Raw genomic sequence first — 27,982 nt, 5'->3', positions numbered from 1 at the left:
AATTGAATACACTACAAAGGCAAGATATTTAATGTTCAAACTGATAAACGTTATTGTTTTTAGCAAATAATCATTAACAATACGTTCCAAAAAAGCTGGGACAGGGTCATGTTTACCAATGTGTTACATCACCTTTTCTTTTAACAACATTCAATAAACGTTTGGGAACTGAGGACACTAATTGTTGAAGCTTTGTAGGTGGAATTCGTTCCATTCTTGCTTGATGTACAGCTTCAGCTGTTCAACAGTCCGGGGTCTCCATTGTCGTATTTTACGCTTCATAATGCGTCTCACATTTTCAATGGGAGACAGGTCTGGACTGCAGGCAGGCCAGTCTAGTACCTGGATTCTTTTACTCCGAAGCCACGCTGTTGTAACACGTGCAGAATGTGGTTTGGCATTGTCTTGCTGAAATAAGCAGGGGTGTCCATAAAAAAGACATTGTTTTGGTGGCAGCATATGTTTCTCCAAAACCTGTATGTACCTTTCAGCATGAATGGTGCCTTCACAGATGTGTAAGTTACCCATGCCATTGGGACTAACACAGCCCCATACCATCACCGATTCTGGCTTTTGAACTTTGCGTCCATAACAGTCCGGATGGTTCTTTTCCTCTTTGCCCCGGAGGACACGATGTCCACAATTTCCAAAAACAAATTGAAATGTGGACTCGTCGGACCACAGAACACTTTTCCACTTTGCATCAGTCTATCTTAGATGAGCTCGGGCCCAGAGAAGCCGGCGGAGTTTCTGGGTGTTGTTGATAAATGGCTTTTGCTTTGCATAGTAGAGTTTCAAGTCTCACTTACGGTTGTAGCGCCGAACTGTATTTACTGACATTGGTTTTCGGAAGTCTTCCTGAGCCCATGTGGCGATATCCTGTCCACGTTGATGTCGGTTTTTGATGCAGTGCTGCCTGAGGGATCGAAGGTCACGGGCATTCAATGTTGGTTTTCTGCCTTGCCGCTTCCATGCAGTGATTTCTACAGATTCTCTAAACCTTTTGATGATGTTATGGACCGTGGATGATGAAATCCCTAAATTCCTTGCAATTGTACGTTGAGGAAGATTGTTCTTAAACTGTTCGACTATTTTCTCACGCACTTGTTCACAAAGAGGTGAACCTCGCCCCATCTTTGCTTGTTAATGACTGAGCAATTCAATGAAGCTCCTTTTATACCCAATCATGGCACCCACCTGTTCCGATTTGCCTGTTCACCTGTGGGATGTTCCAAACAGGTGTTTGATGAGCATTCCTCAACTTTCTCAGTCTTTTTTACCACCTGTCCCATCTTTTTTGGAACGTGTTGCAGCCATAAAATTCTAAGTTAATGATTATTTGCTAAAAACAATAAAGTTTATCAGTTTGAACGTTAAATATCTTGTCTTTGAAGTGTATTCAATTAAATATAGGTTGAACATGATTTGCAAATCATTGTAGTCTGTTTTTATTTATATTTAACACAATGTTCCAACGTCATTGGAATTGGGGTTGTACATTTTACACAGGTTTGTATGAATTCATCAAAATTTAACACTCACTCGTTGGTAATGATGGCCTCCATGGTGGTGTTATGTCATTGTAAAGAGACAACCACCACGTGGCTTCACCTGTTTTTTTACCCCTGGGATTGAAAAGGTGGAGGTTTTTTTTTTGGGTTAGGTTTTTTTTTGGGTTAGGTGAGGAAATTACATTGACATTTTTGTTTAGTTTTAATTTACTTTTGTGTAGAAGTTGAACAGTTGAATTATTATATGATTAAGTCATAAATGATATTTTGCACATCTACAAAGGTGTGGTGGTAGAAAATGGAAAATACCCAAACTGTGAATACAGCAGAATTTTGAGTGTATCTCGTATAGTGTAGTGGCACGTGCAGCCTGTGTGTTTATGGGACTTCAGGTTTTTGAGCATCACAGGTGCATAAACCATGATATGCTCAATGGCAGTGCTTCCGTTCTACGTATTTGCATCCATTTGTGCATTTTAGTTCACATGCACAACACCTGTCACGTCTTGGCGCCCAGCTACCTTCCCCTGACTCACGGCAGCAGGTGCTTAAAGACAAAGTCAGCAGGGCCCGATGGCGGTGTAGACCATGATTGCGAGTACGGGTGAGTCGAGAGTGGACTCCCTGCCTCCTCTCAGTAGAAAGGCTGGGCTGGTGCTGAAGCTGGCCCCCTCGTTAGGACAGCAACGGGGGCTGCGTGCCTCTCAGCAAGAAGCTGCTGAGAGAGCGCAGCCACACAGACAGCAGCTTGACTCCTGGGGCATGGACCATGTGAGCCAGAGAAGACAGAAGGCTCTAATGTGCGCGTGGTATTGTGTGTGTGTGCGTATGCGTGCGTGCGTGTGTGTGTGTGTGTGTGTGTGTGTGTGTGTGTGTGTGTGGTGTGCGTGCGTTTTTTTTTCCCCCTGCATTTGGGTGCTTGCACTCTAAGCAGCGTTGTCAAGCGTAACCAGACTGTGCTGTTACGCGCCCACGCTGGTGTCTCCGAGAACACAGCCACACACTCCTCAGATGACACGGTCACACACAAACACACACGCACAGCAACCTCTACCACCGCCAGCATGTAATTAACAGACAGAGGAAATGGCGCTGTCGGGGTGGGTGAGTCGGATGCAGGGAGGAGGGGAGAATATCATCTGAGTTCGTGCCTCCCTTCAATACATAGACTCTCTGTGGATGTGTGCTTCTCCAAATAAAAGGAGAGGAAGGTGACAAGAGGGAAGAGATGCCGGCTGGTCTTTTGAAATTCAGGTTTTTGTCGCAAGCTGCTGGCCGGCAGGTTGAGGTGGTGGTGGTGTGCAGTGTGACTAGAAGAGCGCAAGAGAAGTAGGAGGTGAGGGATGAACAACACACACAGACACACTTAAAGTTTCTCGTGTATTGCTTTTGTGCTGTGTTTGTGTGTGGGTCTGTCTGTCTGTGTGAGAAAGTGAGGTCAGAGGAAGATGTTCTCTGTTCTCCGCTGTAGCTGCATAATGGAGGCCTGCTGTATAATGACAGCCCTCACACAGGCAATGCTGGCTGGCTCGCGCCCTGATTCTTCACTCCTCCCCTTCTTGTTTCTCACCCTGACTCTTTGTAGCCATAAAGCTACTGTTACAGGATTTCCTTGATATGATTTCTTGGCCTTCGCCATGAGGCAAATGAGGTGACACGCACGCGCTCAGGCATGCGCTCGCAGGTGTGTGCGCATTTGCAAACACTCGAGCAGACAGATCCGTTCTTTCGTGCTCGAGGGTAAATTGTCCTGACATCTCATCTTTGAAGTTAAACAAACCTGGAACCACCTGAGCAGGTTTATCCTGCTGTCAGTGAGTTGAGTGAGTCTGTATATTACAGTATGTCAAAGGTTCACTTTCCGTGCATGCTTGCTAAACTGAAGATATGACCTTAAGTGCTTTTCTTATTCCTGCTTTCATTTGCTTATGTCCAGTTAGGTCCATAAGTATTTGGGCAATGACAGAGTTGCCTTTATTCATTCACTTTGAAAGTAAAGTGTTGGGAAAGCATCTCCAGAAAGGAAACTCTGAAATCTTTCTGTGCATGGGCTCACGAGAAAATATCAATCAATATGTCTCTTTGTCCAAATACTTTTGAAACTTGAAAATGTAGATATTGTGCAGTGGCTGGAGTTCCTAAAAGTTGTTTTTTTTCTCTCCCCAATAACAACCTCTTAAATTTAAATTGAAAGTCCACACTTCAATGATAAGTTGATTGTATGGCTGCAAAGGATACTGGTACTCGAAAAGTACTATGATACCCCAGCATGAAACATTAAATGATACGGCGCATTTTAAGTAACCAGTACTTTTGTGTAAATGTGTGTGTGTGTATGTGGGGTGGGGGTAAATAGTAAATAGTAAATAGGGGTAAATAGTCAATGTGTGCTTGCTTCAAGCAGTTTATTAATCAGTCCAATTAAAAAATGTACAGAGTTTTTATGTGGAGAGAACAAAAGTCAGACGAGCGTGTGCGGTAGGCTACTTTAATCTCAACCTCCAGGGCTCCACACAATAACAGTATGGTAAGCGTGGGGGTTTTAGTTTAATCCATAAAAGGTTACAGGTCACAGTTGAAGTAAGTCAGTTTGAATCTGACACCAAAAACTAAATGTTCAACCTAGCCGCAGAATTTCAACAAATGAAAATCTGCGAGCTTAATGCTAATGGTATCGTTTCAGTAGTGGTATCAAAGTACTTTATTCAGGTATAGTATTGAAATCAGAATTTTCATATCGTGACATCACTAGCTGATTGTTTTATTTCAGACCCTGTGTGATGTATCGAAGGAAAATCATACAATCTGTCATTGTCCAAATACTTGTTGACCTAACTGTAGTTTTACTCCTTTAGCGCTCTCTGTAATTCAGAGTGCAGTAGTGCCCTTTGTACAGCCTACTGCTAGTTTAGATTATTTGCATCACTTGTATTCTTCCATGATTTACGTCTTTTTATACTGAGAAGTGCTATTAACATGCCCGCCCCTCGGACAGCCTTGTCACCACGGCTAACAAGGCTGTCAGCCATAACGGATGACAAGTTCTCATCACGCTAACTCCAAAATCCCTCCCGTATGAGTGGCTGAGCTACTTAACACTGCCTAATTTCACCATGACAGGAACTGGAACCTGCCCCTCAAATGGAAGTTGTCTTTTCCCCCAGTGAGCAAAGCATCTGCGGTCCCCTTTCACAATGATTATCACAGTCTATGATCTGAGCCCTTTTTTTTTTTTTTGCTTGTTTTTTTTTTTTTTTTTTTTTTTTTATAATCATAAAATGCACATTGGTCACACAAAACATTAAAAGTCACTTGAGTTTTATAACTATTCCATCCATGTAGTTAAAACTCATCTACGAACAAAAAAAACATCGTTGCTATTAGTCAAACGCTCCAAGCAGGTTTCTGGAAGAACCAGTACAGTGCACATATTGTATTTGTTCCGCTCTTACTGTACAGTGGGAAAAGTCAACACACAGCGAGATGGTTGAATGTATGAGAGTTCAATTTTAAAACGTGTTTTAACTACCGTCCTCGTCTAATATGGCAAGTCAGTGAATTGCATCCACATTACTGTGGATACAAATCTACAATGGATGCTAGAACTGTGCCCAGCTTGTTTCAAAAAAAAACAAGAAGCATCTGCTTTCCCTCAAAGTGAACGATGCTTCCGCAGTTGTAGGCTATCCTCTTCCAGCCTCGCTTTGTTCAACTTAGCGTAGATGGGCTGCCACTGCTAGTTTTAACAAGCTGATAGGCAAATCCCTTCCTGGTTAAAGATTAACCACTCGCCAAAGCTGCCACTGCATTATCTCCCCACTGGCCGGGGCATACAGGAGCCAAGAGGATTTATTTTGTGAGTGTGTGTGAGAGAGATGGCGAGAAAGAAAGAGAGCAATCTCAATTAAAACCACTAAAAGGTGCAACTGTGTGTTTATTTGACGATGGCGGTTAGTGATCAGCTTTACTCTGTGGGGTGTTAAAAATATGCGTTTACTGTATACCATTTAGCAGTCAATCTGTTCAGACTGTGTGCATGTGTGCGCGTGCGTGTGTGATTTGCTGTAATCTACATTCCGTTTTTCAGACCTTTTTGTTTTATTTCCCCCTCAGGGTGTAACAGCGCGTGGAAGCTCAGCGTGTATGTAACACATTCCTTTTAGCAACCTTCGTGCCATTGCCAAAACACATTATGTATTCACATCTCCTCAGACTTTCATGCAAGAGAATGTTATCGGTTGAATCAGTTGCTCCCTTCCCGTCTTGCATCTGACTGGATTTCAAAGGCAAGGCTGGGCCATGTGCTGCTTTACCAATTACCTGGGCGATGTCGCCATCTGCTGGTTATTTCTTGGATTGCCTGTCGCCTGGTAATACTGAGCTGGAGACTTGGGTGTGTTAGTCAGCAGGGTCTGAGTACCATAATCTCTTCTGGTACAAACGCTTTTGCTCACATACTGTACTGTTGTTGTCTTGTTTATGTATATGTATGTATATATATATATATATATATATAAAATATCTTGTTAGATCTTTTTTAAACATATTTTTTGTACATATTATAACCCTCGGTAACAGTGGCCTTGGTCAATGCAATCATAAAGATTGAGGAAATAAAAGAGAAATTTTTACTCCTGATGATGGTGGAGGAACTGTGGAATCTTTCAAAATGTCTTGTTTAGATGAATAACAAAGATGCACTGGGGTCTAAGGGTCGTAAGCTCTATCAGTGCATTGATTCATTCATTCATTCAGTGTTGTGTCTTTACAATTTCTGCCCATAGTGTCATACTGACATCCTTTTTGCTTTCATTATAGAGTTGTGACGGAACACAGCTCATGATTTTGTGTCAGATCTGTGAGAGTGGTTGCCTCGTGATAAGAATGAGCTAAGGTGTGTGAGGATGGGGCGATAGAGCATGTCGTGAATAACAGAACATAGCTTTGTCAAGAGGTGGCCGTTGGCTGTGTGCTCGCTACCGTGTAGCTGCGCCCCAAAGGTAATCCCTCTCCGCTGTCCTCTGTCTGGCCTGCCTGCTCCCTTGCTCTTCTGAGAAAAGAGGAGAAGGCATAGCAGCAGGAACCCACTAAAAAAAAAAATTTTTTTTAATTGACCCATTCACACCCCTGCAGTGAGAGCAGGACAGACGGAGCGGAAGCCATGCTTTTACATACACTCCACTACTATCACCCTGGTAGCCACTGGTCTAAAATAAAAATAAAGTGCTTTTTTTGCATGTGTTTCCATTGTAGTTGCGAATGTCAAATTTGTCATGACACACCGAGAATGCCTGTAAAGTAAATTGAGCTTAGCTCATTGCGGGCAATGCTCCTAACCCCATGGTTCCTCGATCCTCGAGGGCTTGACACATGCCACGACATGTCTTTCTGTCTCAAGAAAGGAAGGGAATTTACCAACCCTTAGTTATCCCAATTGCATCAGTAGATGCACATACATACAGCTCATGCACACACGCCAAAGGGGTCAGGCGTGGCGAATGGCTGAGGATCTTCTACGCCTCTCCCCTTCCCCCAGCTCGCCTTGGCAAGCCATGCATGCCTGTGTCTGTTATCTACAAATGGTTAAGGAATTATAGGTTGAGAGGGGTGGAGGAGGAGGGAGAGTGTCAAGGAGGGAGGTTTATGTGTGTGTGGGGGTGTGGGGGGCGGTGGCAGGGGGGATGAGGTCATGTGACATCGCAGCAGCTGCTAGGCTAAGAATTTCTGTTTTCTCACTCAGAGGGAGAGAGCGAGAACACAGAGGGGAGAGATAGGCAGCGCGTGTGGTGTGTTGCTTTGTTAGATAAGCTCCAAACGGTCTTTGTGAGAGGCAGGCGGGGAGGGAGAGCTGGCGGACAGGCGGGCGAGAGGAGATAGATAGACGCGAGGGAGCAAAGAGAGGCGAGCAGGAAGATGGTGTGCGTCCTCGCAGCGGCCGCCGGTGCGGGCTGGTGTGGGCTGAATGTGAAGATGCAGACATGGGGGATCCAGGCGCTTCCACTCCTTTGTGCAGTAAGGAGCTACAACCACACTGTCTGTTTGTCGGCTTGGGAGGGTGAGGGTTGTGATGAGTGGAGGTGACAGGAACTCGGGCCAAACCTCCGGATGTGTGGCTCTGGGTTTGTTTGTCAAGCTTTATTCTCGTCTGTCTCCTTTCACCATGTGGCTTGATGTGTGCGGTCGGACACCAGCCTTCTGTCTTTATTGTGTCTTTATTTACATTTAGTAAATGCTCAGTCTTTCTTTCGTTTACCCTCTTAGCTTACTTTTCCTGCCTTTATGGGATTTCTCTGCCAGAAAGCGGGTTAACTAAGTAGCATTAACTGACAGGCTGTTTGTGTGTTTGCACGTTTGCCACTCTCCCATTGGCGCAGTGTGTATTGTTCAGCCAGTAGTCATTGTTGACTCCATTATTAATTGTGCACGGGGTTCACACGGAGTGCACCGGGTAACTTGGGGGTTACAGGCAGGACTATCTGTGAACTGTTGGGAATGTTATTGTCTCTCTCTCATGTATGAATCCACTGCTGTGTATGTGTCAGACACATGCAGGGTACCGTGCTGCTCGGCTCCAGAGGGGACACAATCTATTTATAGCACTCTCAGCCTCGAGAGTAAACTCAGATACAAATCCCATTTATACAATTGAGTTACTGACATTTTTTTCTATGTCAGTGGGTCATTTTTTGGGTGCTAGTTTTATGTATACTAATATGAACATAAACGATATCCTCTGAACTGACCTGCGTGTGTGTGTTGTCGGAGCATGTAAGGCTATCACACGGCCTCCTGGCATTTAGGGATTCCACTGACTGAGGGGCTGTCAACGCGGTGTCACCTTTCAACACACACACACAAACACACACAGGAAGAAAAGGAACCACCTCCCACCCTTTCTCCCCCTCTTACACGAGAAGTCATCCTTTTCCGTTATGCTGTTGCAGGAAGTCTCATGCACACGTGAACTGTTGATAACATGCACAGTTAACACACAAGGTACCACAATCACTTTGATTGTGCCAGCGCCGTTCCGATGTTGTGTGTTGTCTCACCTTTGACCTCAAGCAGACATGCAGCCAGACGTTTAGTTCTTGGCTGTGGAAGGTTGACCTGCCCTCGTAACCTTCCACCTCTGACCCCAAGCTGTACAATGAATGGCCCTCTGCCCCTCACACCACCAATCCCCATCCGCTGCAGCTGTCACAGAAACCCGGCACCACACTATCAGTGTGCAAGAGAGCAGCTTTATGTGTTGTTTTTTTTCCCATGCATTTTGACGAAGGTGATTGTACTCTTTCGCATAGTCGTCGTTCAGTAGTATATTGTTCTGATCTATGTGAAAAGACTTGAATGAATAAACGTATCATCAACTATTTGACAGTTCTCGCTCCTAAATGCTCAATTGGATATTAAAATCATTCCATATCTTCTGTTTCTTTGCAGGCATGAGCCATGAGCCAAAGTCACCATCCTTAGGAATGATCTCCACGGCAACCCGTACAACGGCGACGGTCAGCCCTCTCACCCCGTCGCCTCTCAACAGCTCCATCGTAGCCAATGGGAGCCCAGCCGCCCAATCGGCTCACTCTGGATTCGCTGCAGCACTCCGAAAACTGGCAAAACAGGCAGAAGAACCACGAGGTAAAGTTGTGATTTGACCTTCAAGTCAGAGCCTCCTTTGTAACTGTCTGCGTGACAGAGATTTGTTCTTGATGTATTTGTGTTTAAGAGTGTTCCATGGGCCGTTTGTGCAGCTGAGTGCAATATTGCTATTTGCAGGCAAGAAATTGACTTAGTTGAAGAACTCTTAGTGAATTCAGCAACAACATTCAGAGGGCAGGAGTGAAGGTCATGAAGAGGAACAAAAGTACAGATGCAACACTAGAAGATGCAAACAACTGATTAGTAAGAATTTGAAGGCCAGGCTGGACTTTGCCAACGAGAACAGAGATGAGCCCAAGTTCTGAAGACTAAAGATAAATGGATTAACCTTTATCAAAGTTATGAAAAGCAAAAAGCATACAAAAAGCATAAAAGTTACCAACTCCCTGGGCGTAAATCGGAATTGGAAAGCTTTTACATGGTCATATTATACATGTTTATGAATATAAACATATTTTATTTGTTTTAGGCAGTTGTATAATGTTCCATGTCATGTTCAACTTTTGAGAGGAAATAAATATTTAAATCAAAACGTTAAGACTAACAGGCAACATTTAAGATAATTGTTTCATATCGTGATATACAGTGTATCGATATCGACTGATATGAAAAGAAAAAAATATTGTGATAGGATTTTTAGTGAGGTTAGTGCTCAATCATAGCCATAAATCCAATTTTATTAATAATTACCATAATAATTTATTTCGGTGTTTTGATTTTTGGCCAAGGTTTCCTCACTTTTGTTTTTCGTTTTCCGCCAAGAATTTTTATTTTGGTTCATCACGACTGTATATACAGTTTGTAATGTAATATAAGTTGCAAAAGCTCAATCAACAGCTCAAAATTAAAGTAATGACGATCGGCTCTGTTCTCGACAGTGATGAGACTCTTTGGTCTTAATCAAAAGAAGGACAAATATTTACATAGTGGTGAGTAGAGGAGCATCCATATGTTTAAAAAAACATCAAAATAAATCTATTTTCTGTGGTCATATCAATGTTATCAGTCAATTGAAGTGAACACAGAGATGTGCAAGTTCACATGCTTGGACAATGGAAAGTGGCAGTATTGATATCGAATTATAATTAAACTAAATTACAATTATGACGCAATATATTGCAATATTAATATTTTGTCCCTACCCTATTTGTCCCTACCCTGTTACTAACCTAGCCCATTACTAGCCCATTCAAACTTACTTTCCAGTGTGACCACTTTGTGACTTTCTCGCTCCCTATCTGTGTTTGAGTTTATAGAGGCCTGTGTGTGTTTGTGTGTGCTCATATCTAGCTTATGTAGAGACGCAGCTAGCCCTGTGTTCCACCCTTGGCCTGGCTCAGCATCCTGGCTGTCCCCAGACACGTTGCTCCCCTGCAAATGATTTATTACGTGCAGATAGAGAGAGGACTCGGCTCTCATCACCTCCCTCTTGATCCATCTCCCCTTCATCTCACTTCACTTCTCAACCCTGCATGCACGCTCTATTACTTTCTACTTCACTTTTTTTTTTTGTCTAGGACTTGTCTTTTTATAGGATATTTTTTCTTCTTATTGCCCTGTCTTGCTTTTTGATATTCTTCCCATCCTGCTGCGAGATGAAAATATGTGAACGCCAAGTTAAAGGGTTCTATTTTTTTGTTGTTGTATTAAAAAAAAAAAAAACAAGCCACCAGATAATTGCTGATAAAGCCGAGAACCTTTTTTTTTTTTTTTTTTTAACCACAAAAAAAAAAAGTAGTTTGCTATTTTTGAGGCCTGCTGACTGTACCGCCTGACAGGTCTCGGATGTGATGTGTATGTGAGTCAGCCGTCGGGGCATCGGGGGCAACTCTGCTTGTGTTCTGAGCCATGACCCTGGGGTGGGTAGAGGCATGTCACCCCTGGAGCTCCAGCCATCTCTGTCTTCTGAGCCTGTATTTATAGGCAACACACCCCAACACCCCCACGCATGCAAATAGTTGTCTTTGAAACCTTGTAAGCAAGCTGCAGCTTGCCATATTTTCATGAGCTACCTTAACTCTCAATCTCTGACGCCATTGTTAGATGAGTTGTGCACCGTACTGTATATGGGATACCATGACTCACCGTCCTACGGCCTGGAGGACTTAGCTTTGGTTTGAGTGCTGCTATTACCACCAGCAGCTACTGAACTCATTTAAGCACTCTAGCACCGTCGCTGTTTATTTGCACACGTGCAAACCCAGACACGAATTTTCACTTGTCTGTAGCAAATATAATGAACAGTTCTGAGTACTGAGAGCTGTGCTGAAGAGTGATGGATAATGAGCATCGGAGGGGCAGACAACACACACACGCACAGCGCTGATAACACTCTGCCTCCAAAAGCCCAGCCCGCTGATATGTGATTAATTAGGCAGATCTGGGTTTAGTTCTCGCAGTTGTTTCCTCTCACACGCTTGTAGACACATCATCAGAATTTCATCACTGGCTTCATACCAACTGTTGTACCATCCCTGGAAATAGGGACTAGGAAGAGAGAGAACAAAGGGGCACAAGATAGTGGAGTGCATTGGCAAAGGAACCCAACCCCCCTGAAAGATTTGATAGTAATTATCAGATTTGTGAAAACCTGAGGTCTTTGTCAGCTTCTGGTGTGACTGTAAGGTACGTGTTTGTGTGCATGTGTCCGGAGGCTCTCCTTGTTTCTAGGAGCATGCTGGGACAGTGAGGAAGTATGTCTGTGACCTCTCCATCTGGAGCCTGCCTGAAGCTTGCACAGCCTGGCTGTGCTTTGCATGCACCTTCAAGGCAAAAGCCTTCAGGCTGTGACTGTTACTGACACACTCACAAACAAGCCCGACTGACACAACGCACCCTCCTCCATATAGCATAACCGGATTTCTTGCGTGACCCTCCTCAGTTACAGTGCTGCATTAAAGCGCAATGTACAGTTTGTAGTTGTGTAGTCAGCAGAAGACAGAATATCCCCTCTCCCCCCATTATTTTAATCCGCCATCTTCTCTTGGCACAGTAGCACACACTTTGTGCATCTCTACATCTATCACAGAGCCTGACGTTTTTTTGGGGGGGGGCTTTTCTTTGATGAGGTCAATGGATAAAGGGAAAGCATCCGCAAGAGAACAAAGCCTATGACAACAGCTTGGTCTGTTGTTTGTCATTTATGTGTGCGCATGTGTGGCTCAGCTCGAGCGGTCAAGTGCGGAGGCAGTCTGGGAGACTTGTAATAGAGGACACAAGAAGCGTCGCATAAATCAAACACCCTGGTGCTCACATTCTCTCATCACTTCTTGTGGCCTATTTCTCGAGAAGGGCTGTCACGATCGAATCTTTAGAATCAATTATCCTATCGATATTTCGTCAAGTACTAGACTAATTGCCTTTGCTAAACAGTTTGCATTCACAATTAGCATTAGTAGAATAGCGATTACCATTTTAGGTTAAAAAAACGGTAGCTCCCATTCAGCTCACTCACATCACATCAATCATGTTATATGTACATTGATGCACCTTTGTTGTTTTTGGTAAAGTTTATCAGGTGCCCAACACTGTGTCCATCTGCAGTAAATGTGAGTCTGAAACATTGGTTCCGGCGGCGCAAACATGGTTCCAGGAGGAACTTTCTTTTTTTTTTTTTTTGGTCCCGGCAGAGCTTTGATGCTTAAATTCTAGATCAACCAGTTTTTGAAGTCGACTTAGCCGAGTTACTCAATTTTTGTTGTTGTTTCCCAGCCCTACTCTGGGTTCCTCTCTTTTTCTAAAATATACTTCCATCCATCCATTTTCTGAGCCGCTTCTCCTCACTAGGGTCGCGGGCGTGCTGGAGCCTATCCCAGCTATCATCAGGCAGGAGGCGGGGTACACCCTGAACTGGTTGCTAGCCAATCGCAGGGCACATACAAACAAACAACCATTCGCACTCACAGTCACACCTACGGACAATTTTAGAGTCTCCAATTAATGCATGTTTTTGGGATGTGGGAGGAAACCGGAGTGCCCGGAGAAAACCCACGCAGGCACGGGGAGAACATGCAAACTCCACACAGGCGGGGCCAGGGATTAAACCCGGGTCCTCAGAACTGTGAGGCTGACGCTCTAACCAGTCGGCCACCGTGCCGCCTAAAATATACTTTTTCTATCAATTATGTATGAAAAAGATACTGTGGTTTGTTTTTCCAAATAGCAAACCTCTCCACATGAAATGCCACATACAGCAAAATGAAGTACTTATAGCTTTCTGTAAGAGTTGTCCCATAGCAAAGGTCTGTATATGTGTGCTGACCTTACCATAGCTGACGTGTTGTTCTTCTTCAGACTACAAATTAGTTGACTGGTCAAAATCAGCAGTGACTCAACTGGTTGCAGCCAAGTAATGCACACATTTTTTGACATAATCACCTCAAGACATGATTAATCAACAATCAATACTGTATGAGGGTACTGTAGTTTGGGCATTGCCTTGTTTCCGTACAGGAAGCCACAGTCACTGTTAGTGTATATCGAAGAAGAGGCACATATTTTAGACATGACATCCATTAAGTATGTTACGACAATAGTAGCATTTTTATATTTAGAATAATAGATATTGGCCTTTTAATGGAAAAGGAGTTAGAGTGGTTTGATTTTTGGTCAACATCTTGTTCAAGAACTGCGGCAACGTTTTGTGTAAATATTTTTGTTGTTGGATAGCTCGCTCTTATTTCCACTCACCTGTTTTGCTTCTCTTCCTGCTCACTTAATTATTTAGGCTGCTCCGCCTCTCCTCCAGTCTTTTCTGTTTTTAACAGAAAAGGAGGACGAAACAGAGGAGATGAGAGGAGGGCTTGTGGGGGAGACGGGCGGGAGAAATAAATGGAGCGGCGGTCTGTTGCTTAGCAGTACAGTATCACTGTGCTCACTGCTCCTCTCATCTCTGCCTCTTCTATCCTTCCAGCTTCATTTGTTCCCCCATCCTTATAGAGCATAGTTAGTGTGTATGTGTGTGGTCAGTGAATAGTCTGTGACACAAGAGCTGTATTAAGTGTACCTCCATTCCCCAGGCTGAGTGGGCAGCTATTGATTGACCAAGTCTTGCAGGGGAAAGTCATGGCTCTCCGAGGTGAGAGGGGAGGATTAACCTACTAATTGCCTTTGTGTAGACAAGATATGCCCCCCGACGCACCCCCATCAATACCCCTGTTTCCTTTCCGCTCCACCTCTTGCCTCGCCTCACAACTCTTTTGCACTCTCACTTTATTTTTTTAACCCCCAGTCACCACCCATCTCATTTTTCATGCTCATGTCTCACCTCACTATTCTAGCCAACTACACACTCCAACCCCACCGTAGATCTTCAGATTTCTGGACCGTCGCCTTACTGACGTTATTGATTCCTTCCGTTATTTAGTGTTATTAGTTAGAATAAGATGTTTAAAATCAGTCAATTCCCTGACCGCACACACCATGAGAGGATGTTGTCTGTTCAGTTACCACGGTAACCGTCGCTTGGAAGAAATGGCGATATGGAAGAGGCCTGTGGTTTTCGTTGATGGTGGGGAGAAAGTAGATCTGAAAGTGGCCTGCGGTTTCAACTGTCTTTCTTTTGTGGGGCTGCTTGCGAGCTTGTAGACGTTCCAACTACCTGCTCAAGGATGTGCATTTTTTGTACTCATCTTCTGTTCTTGCTCCCACGCTGTAGTGTAGGTCCCATTGAATTGGTTGTGACCCAGTTTGACTGCGTAATGCTGCTTTTTGATGAGCCAAGTAGACCCGCTGGTCAAGATTATAGAAGAAAGGATAGGGATATTGGGCACCCTTGTGAGGAATCATAGTTATCAGCATACAGACAGATACAGTAAATATGTGTGGTCTTGAAACTGAAATTGCTGTGATGTGTGAATGTGAGTGTATCATTTGGGAGCGTTTGGACTACAAAGAGGGAAAGTGAGAAGTGAGGAAAGCGAGGCATGTGACCAGACTGTGACCCTCAGCTACAGGCTGTCCCTGGAGGGTTTTGTTAAGCAAGCCTCAGAGCGGCAAAGAAGCTCATTGGGCCAGCTTCTCACCACCTGATGTGTATGTTTGTGTGCGTGCATGCAGCGGAATTGCAAATGTATGTGCAACTATGTATATTCACGATGAGTGTTTGACACTCGTGCAACGTTTCCGGAGTCTGTTGAGACTCTCAAAGGGCTGCTCATCCTAATCAGTGTCATGCTATAATAGGTGCCTAGGGCCATACATCTGGCCTTTTAAGTGTGCTATCTGTTGCTATTGTAGTGCTACAATCCCCTTTTTGTCTTCAGTGAGGGATGGGCATTTGAACAAATTGTCTTGATCTATGAATCTGGAAAATCAATAATGAATGAAGGATTCTTATTTGTTATAAAAGACAATTTTTCAATGTCTTTTTTTTTTTTTTTTTTTTTGCATAGAGATATCTTGATCTACAACCCCAATTCCAATGAAGTTGGGACGTTGTGTTAAACATAAATAATAACATACAATGATTTACAAATCATGTTCGACCTATATTTAAGTGGATACACAACAGAGACAAGATATTTAATGTTCAAACTGATAAACTTGATTGTTTTTAGCAAAGAATCATTAACTTTGAATTTTATGGCTGCAACACGTTCATTGTATTCTGTTTTAATTTATGTTTAACACAAGGTCCCAATTTAATTGGAATTGGGGTTGTACATCGTTTTTCCAAGAAATTACCATACATTCCCTTGAAAGTTAGAAACATTAAATGTGATTGCTGGAAAAAAAGAACTGAACAGCAGCCCTACTATCCAAACTAAACCCTGTTCACAGAACCGCTACAGACCAGTATTTCCTGTTATGATTTTTTTTTTAAGCAGGTTGTGGTGGTTGCTGTTTGGCCAGCCCCATCTCTTCCACTCTCAGATCAGAGGAGACGACTCACCGAATTTAAGCATGTCACTAAGCGGAGAAAAAGAAAATAAGGATTTCTGTGCTGCATTTAGGAGTGTTCCTGTGTTTCTGACTTGACTTAAATTTTTGGACTTAAGCAAAGGAATCACTGTTAGAAGGCATTCTTCATCCATCGATCCATTTTCTGAGCCTCTTCTCCTCACTTGGGTCGCAGGCGTGCTGGAGCCTGTCCCAGCTATCATCGGGCAGGAGGCGGGGTACACCCTGAACTGGTTGCCAGCCAATCGCAAGGCACACATAAACAAACAACCATTTGCACTCACATTCACACCTACGGGCAATATAGAGTTGTCAATTAACCTACCATGCATATTTTTGGGATGTGGGAGGAAACCGGAGTGCCCGGAGAAAACCCATGCAGGCACGGGGGAGAACATGCAAACTCCACACAGGCGGGGCCAGGGATTGAACCCCAGTCCTCAGAACTGTGAGGCAGACACTCTAATCAGTCGTACACCGTGCCGCCAGGCATTATTCAATTGATAATGTTATAAATAAAAAAACATGACAATAAATAGGTGTCAAATAGGTGAACAGACAACTTCTCAATGGACAGTTTTGTTATTGTGAGCATAGCATGATTATTGTTGCCGCAATGATATCATTTTGGACGTAAACGAATGTAAACATTGGCTGGACAAGGATAGAAGTGCAGGGTAATTTATAATTTTTCTGCACAAAAACCAGTGGGAAAGCGCACAAACTACTTAAGCCTATCAAGTAGGACTCTGCCAGCAAGAAAAAGTGCGGTCTTTTGATTCTGCTTGCATGCGCCTCTCTACCCCACCTGTGCTGTGGCGTGAACCTTCCTGCCATATCGTGGGCTTCCCCACGGGATTGCAATAATCATCGTACCGTGAGATTAATACTGTGATAAAACCGAACCATGAGATTTAGATGTTGTTACATCCTCACTAATCAGTTCTCCTTGTGTAAAGCAGGATAATATCATTGTTACTACACTAATTTCTCTTCCCTGTCTTTCCCCAGTTGCCTCCTCCATCAGCAGTGAATCTTCCCCAGTGTCGTCGCCAGCCACCAACCACAGCTCTCCAGTCAGTACGCCCAAGAGGGGTCCTCTCTGTCCAGGGCCTGTACTGGTTCCCCCAACAGGCCACAGCGTGCAAAACACTCCGCCCGTCGTCACAATTGCTCCAACCAAGACTAGCAACGGCCTCTGGAGGAGTGAGGGACGCCAGGTAATAAATAAAAAAAAAAAATTAAAAAAATAACCCCTTGCGAAAGCTGTTCTATTTTTAGGCTGTATCCTCCTTGTATTTCCTTGTGTGCCGTCTAAGAGGCGATGGAGTGTTTATTCTTCAGCTTGCCAGTTAGCACAAGCGTGCACGCAGATAGGCTCACGAAGGATTAATGGATTTTTTTTTTTCGCTGACCTGTTACTCAAGATTAGGGTGCTACATATGTGACATTTGTACATTTGACAAAGCTAGTGGGGCAATGAGTGTGTGCCTGAGTTCACTATCCCCTCATCCCACCACTACCCACCTTCTTTGGCTCCTTGACTTAAACAATGCCCGCCGCCCCTGGGACACCAAGGTGACAGCCTCCCTACTTAGCCCTCTTGCCCTTGGAGCAGCTCCTGCAAAGTCCACAGCCCTTGGGCTCCTCCCCCTCCTCCAACTACACTTCTAGTCCCGCCTTCCTCACCCACGCAGTCAAGTGCATCCTCCGCCTCATGAGTCCTGACACACAGTTGCTGTTATGTAGTGGGGCATTAGAAAGAGGGAGGGAGGGAGAGCTGCTTGCTTTGATAAGGAGTGGATTATGGATTATGGCCTTGCTTTAAGCCTTCTTATCTCAGCTCAGGGCTAATGGTGGAGGCCAAGCACACGGTTATGGACAGCACTTGCCTGGCACCATGCACAAACTGGTCTGGGCACAGTTTGATGGATCCGAAGGGATAGGGTGAGAGGAAATGGGGGGGGGGGGGGGGGGGGGGGGCACAGCAAACAGCCAGTGAGGAGGTCACGCAGCTTGAAATATGCGAGTGTTATTCAGACCATTGTCCTCTTGTCTGGACAAGATCCCCCCCAATGACCCTCACTCAGCTTAGTGATGGCTTTTTACAAAATAACACTTGAAGATTTCAAGGGTCAGCCAGAGATTGGAGTGGAGGGAGTGTCTATTGCCGTTCAAGAGTGTCACCAATTCAGTTACTTAAATTGAAAACGGGTTTTCTTTTTGTAAATAAGGCTGTTTGTTAGTTTACATGTTTGTGTGCCTGCGTTTGTGTATGAAAGAAGTCACTATAGAAATGGAAAGGTCGTGTCACCAGGTTTGTCGGGCCTCCAGCGGCTTTGTGGAGCAGAAGAATGACGAGGTTGAGGCAATTGATGTGGACAGAGAAGCTGGGGTGGGCAAGTGCAACACCAGAGATGCAAAAGGTGGCATCATAATAGCCTGACTGCTATGCCCCTTCAGTGAGCACAATGACCCTCGTGGTCCTAGAGAGCCATAAGGCCGTAGAGGTCACTCAATTAAAAGAAAACGGTTAGCATGGAGGCTGTGGGGTTATCTTTAAACCCCTTTACAGTCTGTAATAAAAGCTTGTTTGTAGCTGTGTTAACATACAATATGAGCCCTGCTTTCTATTCAGTGTCCCTGAGATGAGCCAGTCTTTCATAGGCGGGGTAATGGCCAAGGCAGTGATGGAAGGAGGGTTTGGTGCGTTGGCATTTTGCTTTAATGACTGCAGGATTTTGCTCCCGCTGCGGCCAGTAATTGCTTTTTAATTGGCAATTTAGACTCAGGACTCCATCTGAGAGGCGTAAACGAGCACTCTACAATGTGCAGGGTCTCTCAGCCACGCAAGGTTACTGGGCCCGGCTCGCTCCGAGGAAGATGGCAGTAAATGGATTGTGTCTTTGAGACTGCGCACTTGTACATGTGCGTGCATGCGTAACAAGCTGCTGTTAAAGAGAAGTCAGTGGTCAAAGTCTAATGTCTGCATAGATGTAGTAGTACCTGGGTGATTGAGTTCTTTCTTATGTGGATTGTAACCTGTGTCTTTGGTACAGCCGTTTGTACCTTCGTTTATACACAAATGTGCTTGTGCAAACATAAAATAATTTTCATAGGGCTGGATAGCTATGCTTAAACATTTTCATTCAAATGTGCGTTTGTTGTTTCCATGAAACATGATAAGGACGTGCAGTGACGGTGGTAAGGCAATCGCAGAAAAGCAGCAGCAACGCAGTGCTTTGTTTCATCCTCTTATGATGGGATTTCTGTGAAATTGGGTGGAAAGGAACAGTTGATTCTCGCGGTAATCATCATCTGGGCGTTGCACCAACTAACAGTTACTGAGTCACTGCCGTCATTATGAAAACCCTTTCACACTAACCTCGGTGTATGATCTTGATTTGACACATTTTCATTCAAATTCGAATTCGTCATAGAATTAAAAGGTTAAACAGCGTTGCTTGCAATGTGTTTTATGTAACAAAAATTTGTCTGTGGTCATGATATTAAAAAATTTATATAGAGTATTGCAGTCAATATAGTTTTGCACTGTATGCTGATCGTCCTCACACATAATCTTCTCAAGTAGATATACATTATAGATGCTGCTTTAAGCCCTAAACAAAGCAAGATAGGAAAAGGAAAGGTTCATTGTCAGTTTTGCAACTATATAATTTTTGGGAGGGACAGGACTCGGAACGTGCTCAGTTCACAAGACTATATACCGTATGTACGTATAAGAACATCCTTTCTGCTTGTCTGTTTTTGGAATGTGATCTCCTTGCTGTTTGAGAGAGTGAAGCAGCTTCCTTTTTAGTGAAGCCCAACAAACAAGGAGCGATCTGTGGAAATGTGTATCTACGAAACAAAGAAAGATGTGTGGAGTAAACATTAGGGGGCATTTGAGGATGGATGTTGCACATCAGTGTCAGCTTGGGTCACTGGTTGCAGAAACACAATGCAGAGGGTAATGTCTCACTGAATGGGATTTGTTTTATACAAAGGTTGCAAGATTCTCTGTTCAGCAATTGCATTTGTTGCCAAAGGGAAACCAAAGCTTTCAGAAAGCGCTCTCCCACTCCCTCAGCAGGAGTGGGAGAGCGCCCTCTTTGTACCTCTGAAACGGTGTGTGTGTGCGTGTGTGTGTGTGTGCGCGCGTGTGTGTTGTGGAATTGGATAAGTGAGTCTAAGCATGCTGCCAAAGGCAGAGAGGGAGGTGTCAGAGATGTAGGATTGACAAGAAACACAGGCAGCAGGATGTTTCTCTTTGGATGTTGCCTTCCCTGTGGATGTTTTTGTGTGGAAGATGTGCACACATAATCCAGGAAGTCATTGTTCATGTGGTGATGCTGTACAGTGGGTACGGAAAGTTTTCAGACCCCCTTAAATGTTTCACTCTTTGTTATATTGCAGCCATTTGTTAAAATCATTTAAGTAATTTTTTTTCCTCGGTAATGTACACACAGCACCCCATATTGAGAGAAAACAAACGTAATTGTTGATATTTTTGTTGATTTATTAAAAAAGGAAAACTGAAATATCACACAGCTGTAAGTATTCAGACCCTTTGCTGTGACACTCATATATTTAACTGGTGGTTTCCATTTCTTCTGATCATCCTTAAAATGGTTCTACACCTTCATTGGAGTCCAGCTGTGTTTGATTATACTGATACTTAATTAGGAAACCCACGACCCTGTCTATATAGGACCTTACAGCTCATAGTGCATGTCAGAGCAAATGAGAAACATGAGGTCAAAGGAACTGCCTGAAGAGCTCAGAGACAGAATTGCGGCAAGGCACAGATCTGGCCAAGGTTACAAAAAAAAATTCTGCTGCACTTAAGGCTCCTAAGAGCACAGTGGCCTCCATAATCCTGAAGTGGAAGACGTTTGGGACGATCAGAACCCTTCCTAGAGCTGGCCGTCCGACAATTGGGGGAGAACAGCCTTGGTGAGAGAGGTAAAGAAGAACCCAAAGATGATTGTGGCTAAACTCCTGAGATGCAGTTGCGAGATGGGAGAAAGTTCTAGACATTCAACCATCACTGCAGTCCTCCACCAGTCGGGGCTTTATGGCAGAGTGGCCCGACGGAAGCCTCTCCTCAGTGCAAGACAGGAAAGCCCGCATGGAGTTTGTTTAAAAAACACCTGAAGGACTCCAAGATGGTGAAAAATAAGATTCTCTGGTGTGATGAGACCAAAATAGACCTTTTGGCCATAATTCTAAGCGCTAAGTGTGGAGAGAACCAGGCACTTCTCATCACCTGTCCAATAGAGTCCCAAAAGAGAAGCATGGTGGGGGGAGCATCTTGCTGTGGGTGTGTTTTTCAGCTGCAAGGACAGGGAGACTGGTTGCAATCGAAGAAAAGATGAATCAGGCCAATTACAAGGATATCCTGGATGAAAACCTTCTCCAGAGTGCTCAGAACCTCAGACTGAGCCAAGGTTCACCTTCAAAAAAGACAATGACCCTAAGCACACAGCTAAAATAATGGAGTGGCTTCAGAACAACTCCGTGACTGATTTTGAATGGCCCAGACAGAGCCCTGACTTAAACGCAATTGAGCATCTCTGGAAAGACCTGAAAATGTCTGCCCACCAACGTTCACCATCCAACCTGACAGAACTGGAGAGGATCTGAAAGGAGGAATGGCAGATGATCCTCAAATCCAGCTGTGAAAAACTTGCATCATTCCCAAAAAAACTCATGGCTGTATTAGCTTAAAAGGGTGCTTCTACTAAATACTGAGCAAAGGGTCTGAATATTTATGGTTGTGTGATATTTCAGTCTTTCTATTTTAATAAATCTGCAAAAATGTCAACAATTCAAATTTTTTTCTGTCAATATGGGTGCTGTGTTCACATTGTGCGGAAAAAAATAACTTCTTGATGATTTTAGCAAATGCCTGCAATATAAAAAAGAGTGAAATATTTGAATACTTTCTGTACCCACTGTACATTACCACATTCTTAATGAGCTTCGGGATGACGTTTCTTGCTTAGATTTAGTTGTTTTTGTGACTTTGGGCATGTCCTGTTTGGGGTATATACAGCATACTGTATATGCCCAGAGAAATGATGGAATGGTTTTATATTTGTAGGGAATTGCTGTAGATGGCTGAGGTGTAAGGAGAGGCGGTGAGAGAGACTTCTGAATCGTAAACAGACTTCTTTTTTTTTTTTCCCTCACAGGATGGGCTCCATCAACACTGACAAGCGTGTCGGTCACATGTCTGCTCAAACAATGACTAAGACTCTCTGGTTGCATCTTCCCCCCCAGGCTGATTCGGGGCCTCGTGGGGCCAGCAGGGAACGGCTGGGTGCAGAGGGGACCCTCCCCCAGGAAAAGGGCCCCTCAGTCCCTGCCCACCTCCTGGGAAATCCTTATGCCTTTGGTCTCCCCCCTGGCGCTGTGATGCAGGATTCGCGTTTCCAGCCGCTCAAGTGAGTGTCGCCATGCGTTGAATACCTTTTAAACTTTGGAATGAGATGCTCACCCAATCTGCTATTTGTATTATATACTGTAATTTCTCGTGTATAATGTGCACCCATGTATAATACGCACCCCCAATGTTGACCTCAAAATTCTGGAAACCCTTCTACCTATGTATAATGCATTTTTACAATGCATGATTTTGCTTCTACCCATATGATCAAAACATGAAGTATTATCTGTATTTTGTTTGTTTTTTCAAATAATTATTCTGAAGTTTAGCACTTTATTTGAACACGTAATACTTTATTTTTATTATTTGCCCTTATTTTGAAATTCACAGCCCTACTTTTATCTATTAAATGAGAAAGCACACAGTTGTGCTCATATGATTGATTACCCGGGCAGAATTTGTATGATGTGTACAATTCTTTAAAGAAAACATGAAGGGCCAGGCAAAACACATATAATTTTATTTTAATGGAATTCAAAAAAAATAATTCAAACTGTCAAGCATTTCGGAAAAGCATTATCATTAAACAAAACATAACCATAAATATATTAATGATGGTTTTTGGTCAGTCATCAGTCGTATTTAAAAATAAATAAATAAATAAAATTTACAAAAAATATATATATATATATATTTCACAAATTCTGCCAGGGTATGTAAACTTATGAGCACAACAGTACATATATGCAGTTATACGTACGCCTGTCTTATTGAAATGAAAGTGTAGGCCACACCTTTCTTATAACCTCTAGGTGGCGGTGGCATATTGTAATGAAAGTGTACACCTTTTTCATAACCTCAAGGTGACGGGATACATTTATAAAATGTGAAAGTTTTTTTACGTATACCTATGTATAATGCGAACTATTGACTTTTGACTTTTTGTGGGGGGGGAATGCGCATTATACACGAGAAATTACGGTATATGTATAATTTTTTTGAAACTGTTACAATTTCCCCTGCACACAATCAACTTCAACTCCCTCCTTTTTGATATGTTAACAGCCTTCCCAGACAGTTGCCTAATGCCGTGCCGCCTGGTCCTGTACCAGAAGAGTACCTCCGTGGTTTTAGGCCCTATGCCACAACTGAGGATGCTCTCCGCATGCCCTCTTTGCCATTGGGCCTCGACCCCGCCACTGCAGCTGCCGCTGCTGCATACTACCATCCCAGCTACCTGCCTCACCCCTCCTTCACGCCGTATAGGTGGGCCTCTTCATACAAACGTTTTGTTGACTTGGCACATCTATTGAAAATCAAAACACTTTTATCTGAAATCATCTTTCTCATTAAAATGAATGGAAATGCCATTAATCTTTTCTAGCCTCCCCAAAAAGCGTTTTGTTTTTAAATAAGAAAAATAGCACTCTGTACCATTGTTCTTTATAAAAACATACAGTAAATACTATTTACACAAAACTACAAAAATATACATTATTAACATTGTTAAATAGAATGTAAAAAATTAAGAATTAAACAGTGTGCATCATGATTAATAAATTGTGCGGCTCCTTCTGGTGTTCGTGCCTTGGCCACTAGGGCACAATATAATACAGACATGCAGCTATACACAAAGAAGACAGTCACAAGTGCTCAGTAATATTCAGTAATATTGTCGTGTTTTTGAAGACAATAAAGAATACAGTACTTGTTTGTGAGCTACCTTTCATGCAGATGGTGCGGGTTTGATTCCTGGTCAGTTCACCAATTCCCAGCCAGTGTCGGTCACAAGCCTGGATAAAAATGGGTTACATCAAGGAAGGGCCTCTGGTGTAAAAATTGTGCCAAACAAATAGAGTTGACTCGCTGTAGTGACCCGTGACAGGGAAAAGCCGAAAATTACTTCCTCAGTTTGTTGTATTGTCTGCCTACATGTGTTGGTGCACCATTTGTGTTCAGATATTTATTACTGAAAGCATTATGAGATGTATAAACAGCTTAAAGGCTCTATGTTTGCAGAATTGATCACTATCTGCTAAACTGCTGCTTGTTGTGAGGTGACCTGAGTTGAGTTTGCTGCCACCATATCGCGCTCGGACCACAAATCCCTTTCTAGCCAGTCAAAGCAAAAATTGCTCAGAGCCACGGCTTGTAACTCTCGTTAGCCGGGTCACTCGTAAATCAGGGCACCACTGTAGGCAACTATTCTCAACTAATCTCAAAGCTGCATTCAAAAATGTCTTTACAAAGATGAGAAAATTCAAATTTATTACCACCGTCAGTTGGATATTAATTTGACTTTTGTGGTTGTAGTTTGCAGTGGTGTAAAACTCTATTGTAGTGCAGTTGTATTCCCCTGCAAGCTACAAACACAACAATCAGCATCGTCAAGTTAATATATTCCTTTCAAGGGAATCTGAATTTCTTTGAGGTTCTAATGTTGTGTAGATCTTTCCAAGAGCAGCAGCGGTCACTCGAAAAATACCAGCAGCAGATTCCCCCCAACCCCCAAATGGGATCATTTTGACGCTACATTATGTATGACTGTGTGCTAGAAGTGTGTGTGTATGTTGAAGGGCCCTTCTTGCTTCAGGCCTTCACATAAACCGCGTCCCACCCCCCACCGCCCTTCCTCCTGTCAGCCTCGCAACATCAGAGAAGTGCAGCAGCCATCACATACCGCGCTATAATGGGTTTAATGAGGGGATGAGCTGTGGATGTCACCGATATACACAAGCAACACACAGTTGCAACATAACACAGACTCTGACAGCTGCTGTGCAGTGATTGAGGCTAGCTGACAGACACTGCTGCTTTCTTTGGAGATTGGGAGACACTCTGTTTCTTCATTGAGGAGACAGAGGCACAAAGGTTAATGACAATGAATGGTGTGCTGTTCCAATGCGAGACTGATGCTATTATTATTTATTTATTTATTTGTCATGCAACGCTCTTCTCCTAGGATGGATGACCCGTTCTGCCTTTCTGCTTTGAGGTCCCCTTTTTATCCACTACCAGCAGGGGGCGCTTTACCCCCCATCCATCCATCCGCAGTCCATATGCACTTATCAGGGGTCCGCTACCCTGGAGACTTCACACACCCTTCACTTTCAGCACTGCAGTCTGAGAGGTAAAGTCCTATTGATTTAGGCATGCAAATACAAGCATGTATTGTACACTAGTATATTAAATGTGATTATTTTTTTTGTTTTGTTTTGATGCAACCCATCCTGTTCCTTTACACCTGTGTGCCCGTCGACTTTTCTCTCCAGGCTTCAGCTGGAGGATGAGCTGCGGCAGCGTGAGAGGGAGCGGGAACGGGAGCGAGAAAAGGAGCGGGAGCGGGAGGCTGAGCGAGAGAAGGAACGGGAGCGCGAGAGGGAGCGAGAGCTGGAGCGAGAAAGAGAACGGGAGCGAGAAAGAGAGCGAGAGCGGGAGCGGGAAAGAGAGAGAGAAAGAGAGAGGGAGAAAGAGAGGGAAAGAGAAAAGGAACTGGAAAGGCAGAAGGAGAAAGCGCTGAGAGAGAAAGAGATGCAAGCCTCCAAGGCTATGGAGAGCCACTACCTGGCTGAACTCCATGCCATGAGAGGGCAGGAGGACCGAACCAAGCCAGAAAAACTCACCCCTAATCGGGCTGGTATGTGTCACTGCTGCCTGTGTCGCACCATCATTTTGTTTTATCAACACCCTCCCACTGATCTTTCTGCTCCTTCACAGATAAAACCAAAGAGCCCCCCCTTCCAGCTCCAAAACCGGTCCCGCCAGGACTCCACTCTGCAATGGTACAATCGCATCATACGGTCCCTGGTCTAATCTCAGGCCACAGCCTCTACATGGGGCCCAGCGCCATGGGGACAGGTCTCCCAACCTCCATAATTGCTCCCAGGAACAATGAGGAGGAGAGGTGGTTGGCAAGGCAACGCAAGCTGCGGCAAGAGAAAGCGGATCGCCAGTACCAGGTGTCGGAATTCCGCCAGCAGGTTCTGGAACAGCACCTGGACTTGGGACGGAATCCTGACGCACCAGAACACAGAACAGACTTGCACAGGTGAGGATTTGTTCGGTGGAAGACAGCTCCCGTCCATTTTAATACTGTCTTGGTGACCTTGCACAATTCATACAAAAACTGTTTGCATATGCACAATTTGTGTTGAAGCAATTAAGTCACTGATTGTACGTTAAGTCTACTTTTAAGTAGTCTACAATTAAGTCTACAATTAAGTCTACTGCCTAAACAGGCTGCTGGCCAAATAATAAAAGTATGTTTTAGTATGTTACCATTTAAGTGTAAAACAATCTGCAGATTAACGGACTTCCTATGTATGCTGTGATGAGCATAACTACGGGCTGATGACATTGTTTCAACGCGAACTTTCTAAAATGTTCCTTTCTTTATGTCTGGTGTCTTCAGACAAAGTTAAATACATGTATATCATTTATTTGTACATGTATGTCAAAACGAACGAAGCCTAAACATAAATTCTTCGACCTGTTTTACCGAATGTGGAAGTTGGTTGCGCATAATCCCTAACTTCCTATTCTTTGTTGCGAACTTTGTAATACTGTAAATACCAAACAGATTAGTGGAAAGTGAATGGATTGAGGTGTCGGTTCGTAATCAATGAAGCCTTAGCCGGATGTTGCAATCAATCATTCCCTCATTGTCTGAAACTTCGTCAGCCAAAGACAAATTCCAGACGCTCCTTATGGTTTATTCACAGTTTACTTCAAAATTTAAATGATGGTACAAAGTATGTCCAAAGTGACAAAAATTAAGAATGAGGCGCATCCTATAGCAAAAACAAGAGATAGCGAGAGCTGTGCAAAAAGTTATAGCTTTTAATTATCCACACACATGAACCATAATTTTTTAAATCTGAACATTATGAAAATATCCCCTTTTGAAATAAAAATACATTTTAATCCAAATATAAATTAACTTAAATTGTATTTAGCCTCCTGCATGAGGGTTAAAGTAAATACTTTTTATCTTTGCAACTTCCTACTTATTTTAGCTACTGGACCAATTATCAGTGGGGGGAAAAAAGAAAAAAGGATGACTCGATGACTGATTGTTGTTTTCCTAAACATGAATTCGAGAATTCATCAAATGGTTTCCCCTAGCTGCTACACAGATGAGTGTGTGCAAGGGCCGAGATCGGGTCAGTGGTGCCAGTATTTTGACGCCTCCAATGCTGACGAGCTTTCGAGGGTTGTTTTCAGACAGGACTGAAAAAAGATCAACCCTGCCAGAAGAATCACATTGACTCTATTTCTGTCCGCGCCCGCTTCTGTGTCCGACATGGAGGCAAGACTGACAGCCGTGTTTAGGCGGTGATGCAGAGTGCAAAACGGGGTCTTGCTAACTGCTGTTTCATGAGATGTGTTTGGGAGGGTTTCAGACAGGCAGCGGGTGGGACAGCTAAGCTACACAAAGGCAGAGAGATTCTTGACTAATCCTGTCAACCTTGCACAGCGTATGCCTCCGACTTCCTGTCCTTTGTTCAATGCATGTGTT

The 27,982-nt window shown here is 43.6% G+C and overlaps 1 protein-coding gene across 1 annotated transcript in view; it reads left to right on the top strand.

Moving 5' to 3' along the window:
• The window catches only part of gse1b (Gse1 coiled-coil protein b), a 199,574-nt gene that overhangs the window by 162,256 nt on the left and 9,336 nt on the right, over positions 1-27,982 (top strand). Inside the window, exons 3-9 of the mRNA XM_061665999.1 lie at positions 8,955-9,152; positions 17,085-17,293; positions 22,359-22,522; positions 23,530-23,730; positions 25,427-25,594; positions 25,737-26,101; positions 26,182-26,512. Coding sequence (XP_061521983.1) covers positions 8,955-9,152; positions 17,085-17,293; positions 22,359-22,522; positions 23,530-23,730; positions 25,427-25,594; positions 25,737-26,101; positions 26,182-26,512 — 1,636 coding nt within the window. The remainder of the gene's footprint in view (positions 1-8,954; positions 9,153-17,084; positions 17,294-22,358; positions 22,523-23,529; positions 23,731-25,426; positions 25,595-25,736; positions 26,102-26,181; positions 26,513-27,982) is intronic.

This window comes from Phycodurus eques, chromosome 2 (genome assembly GCF_024500275.1).
Source record: "Phycodurus eques isolate BA_2022a chromosome 2, UOR_Pequ_1.1, whole genome shotgun sequence".
Lineage (NCBI taxonomy): Eukaryota > Metazoa > Chordata > Actinopteri > Syngnathiformes > Syngnathidae > Phycodurus > Phycodurus eques.
This window is presented reverse-complemented; position numbering and strand designations above follow the sequence as displayed.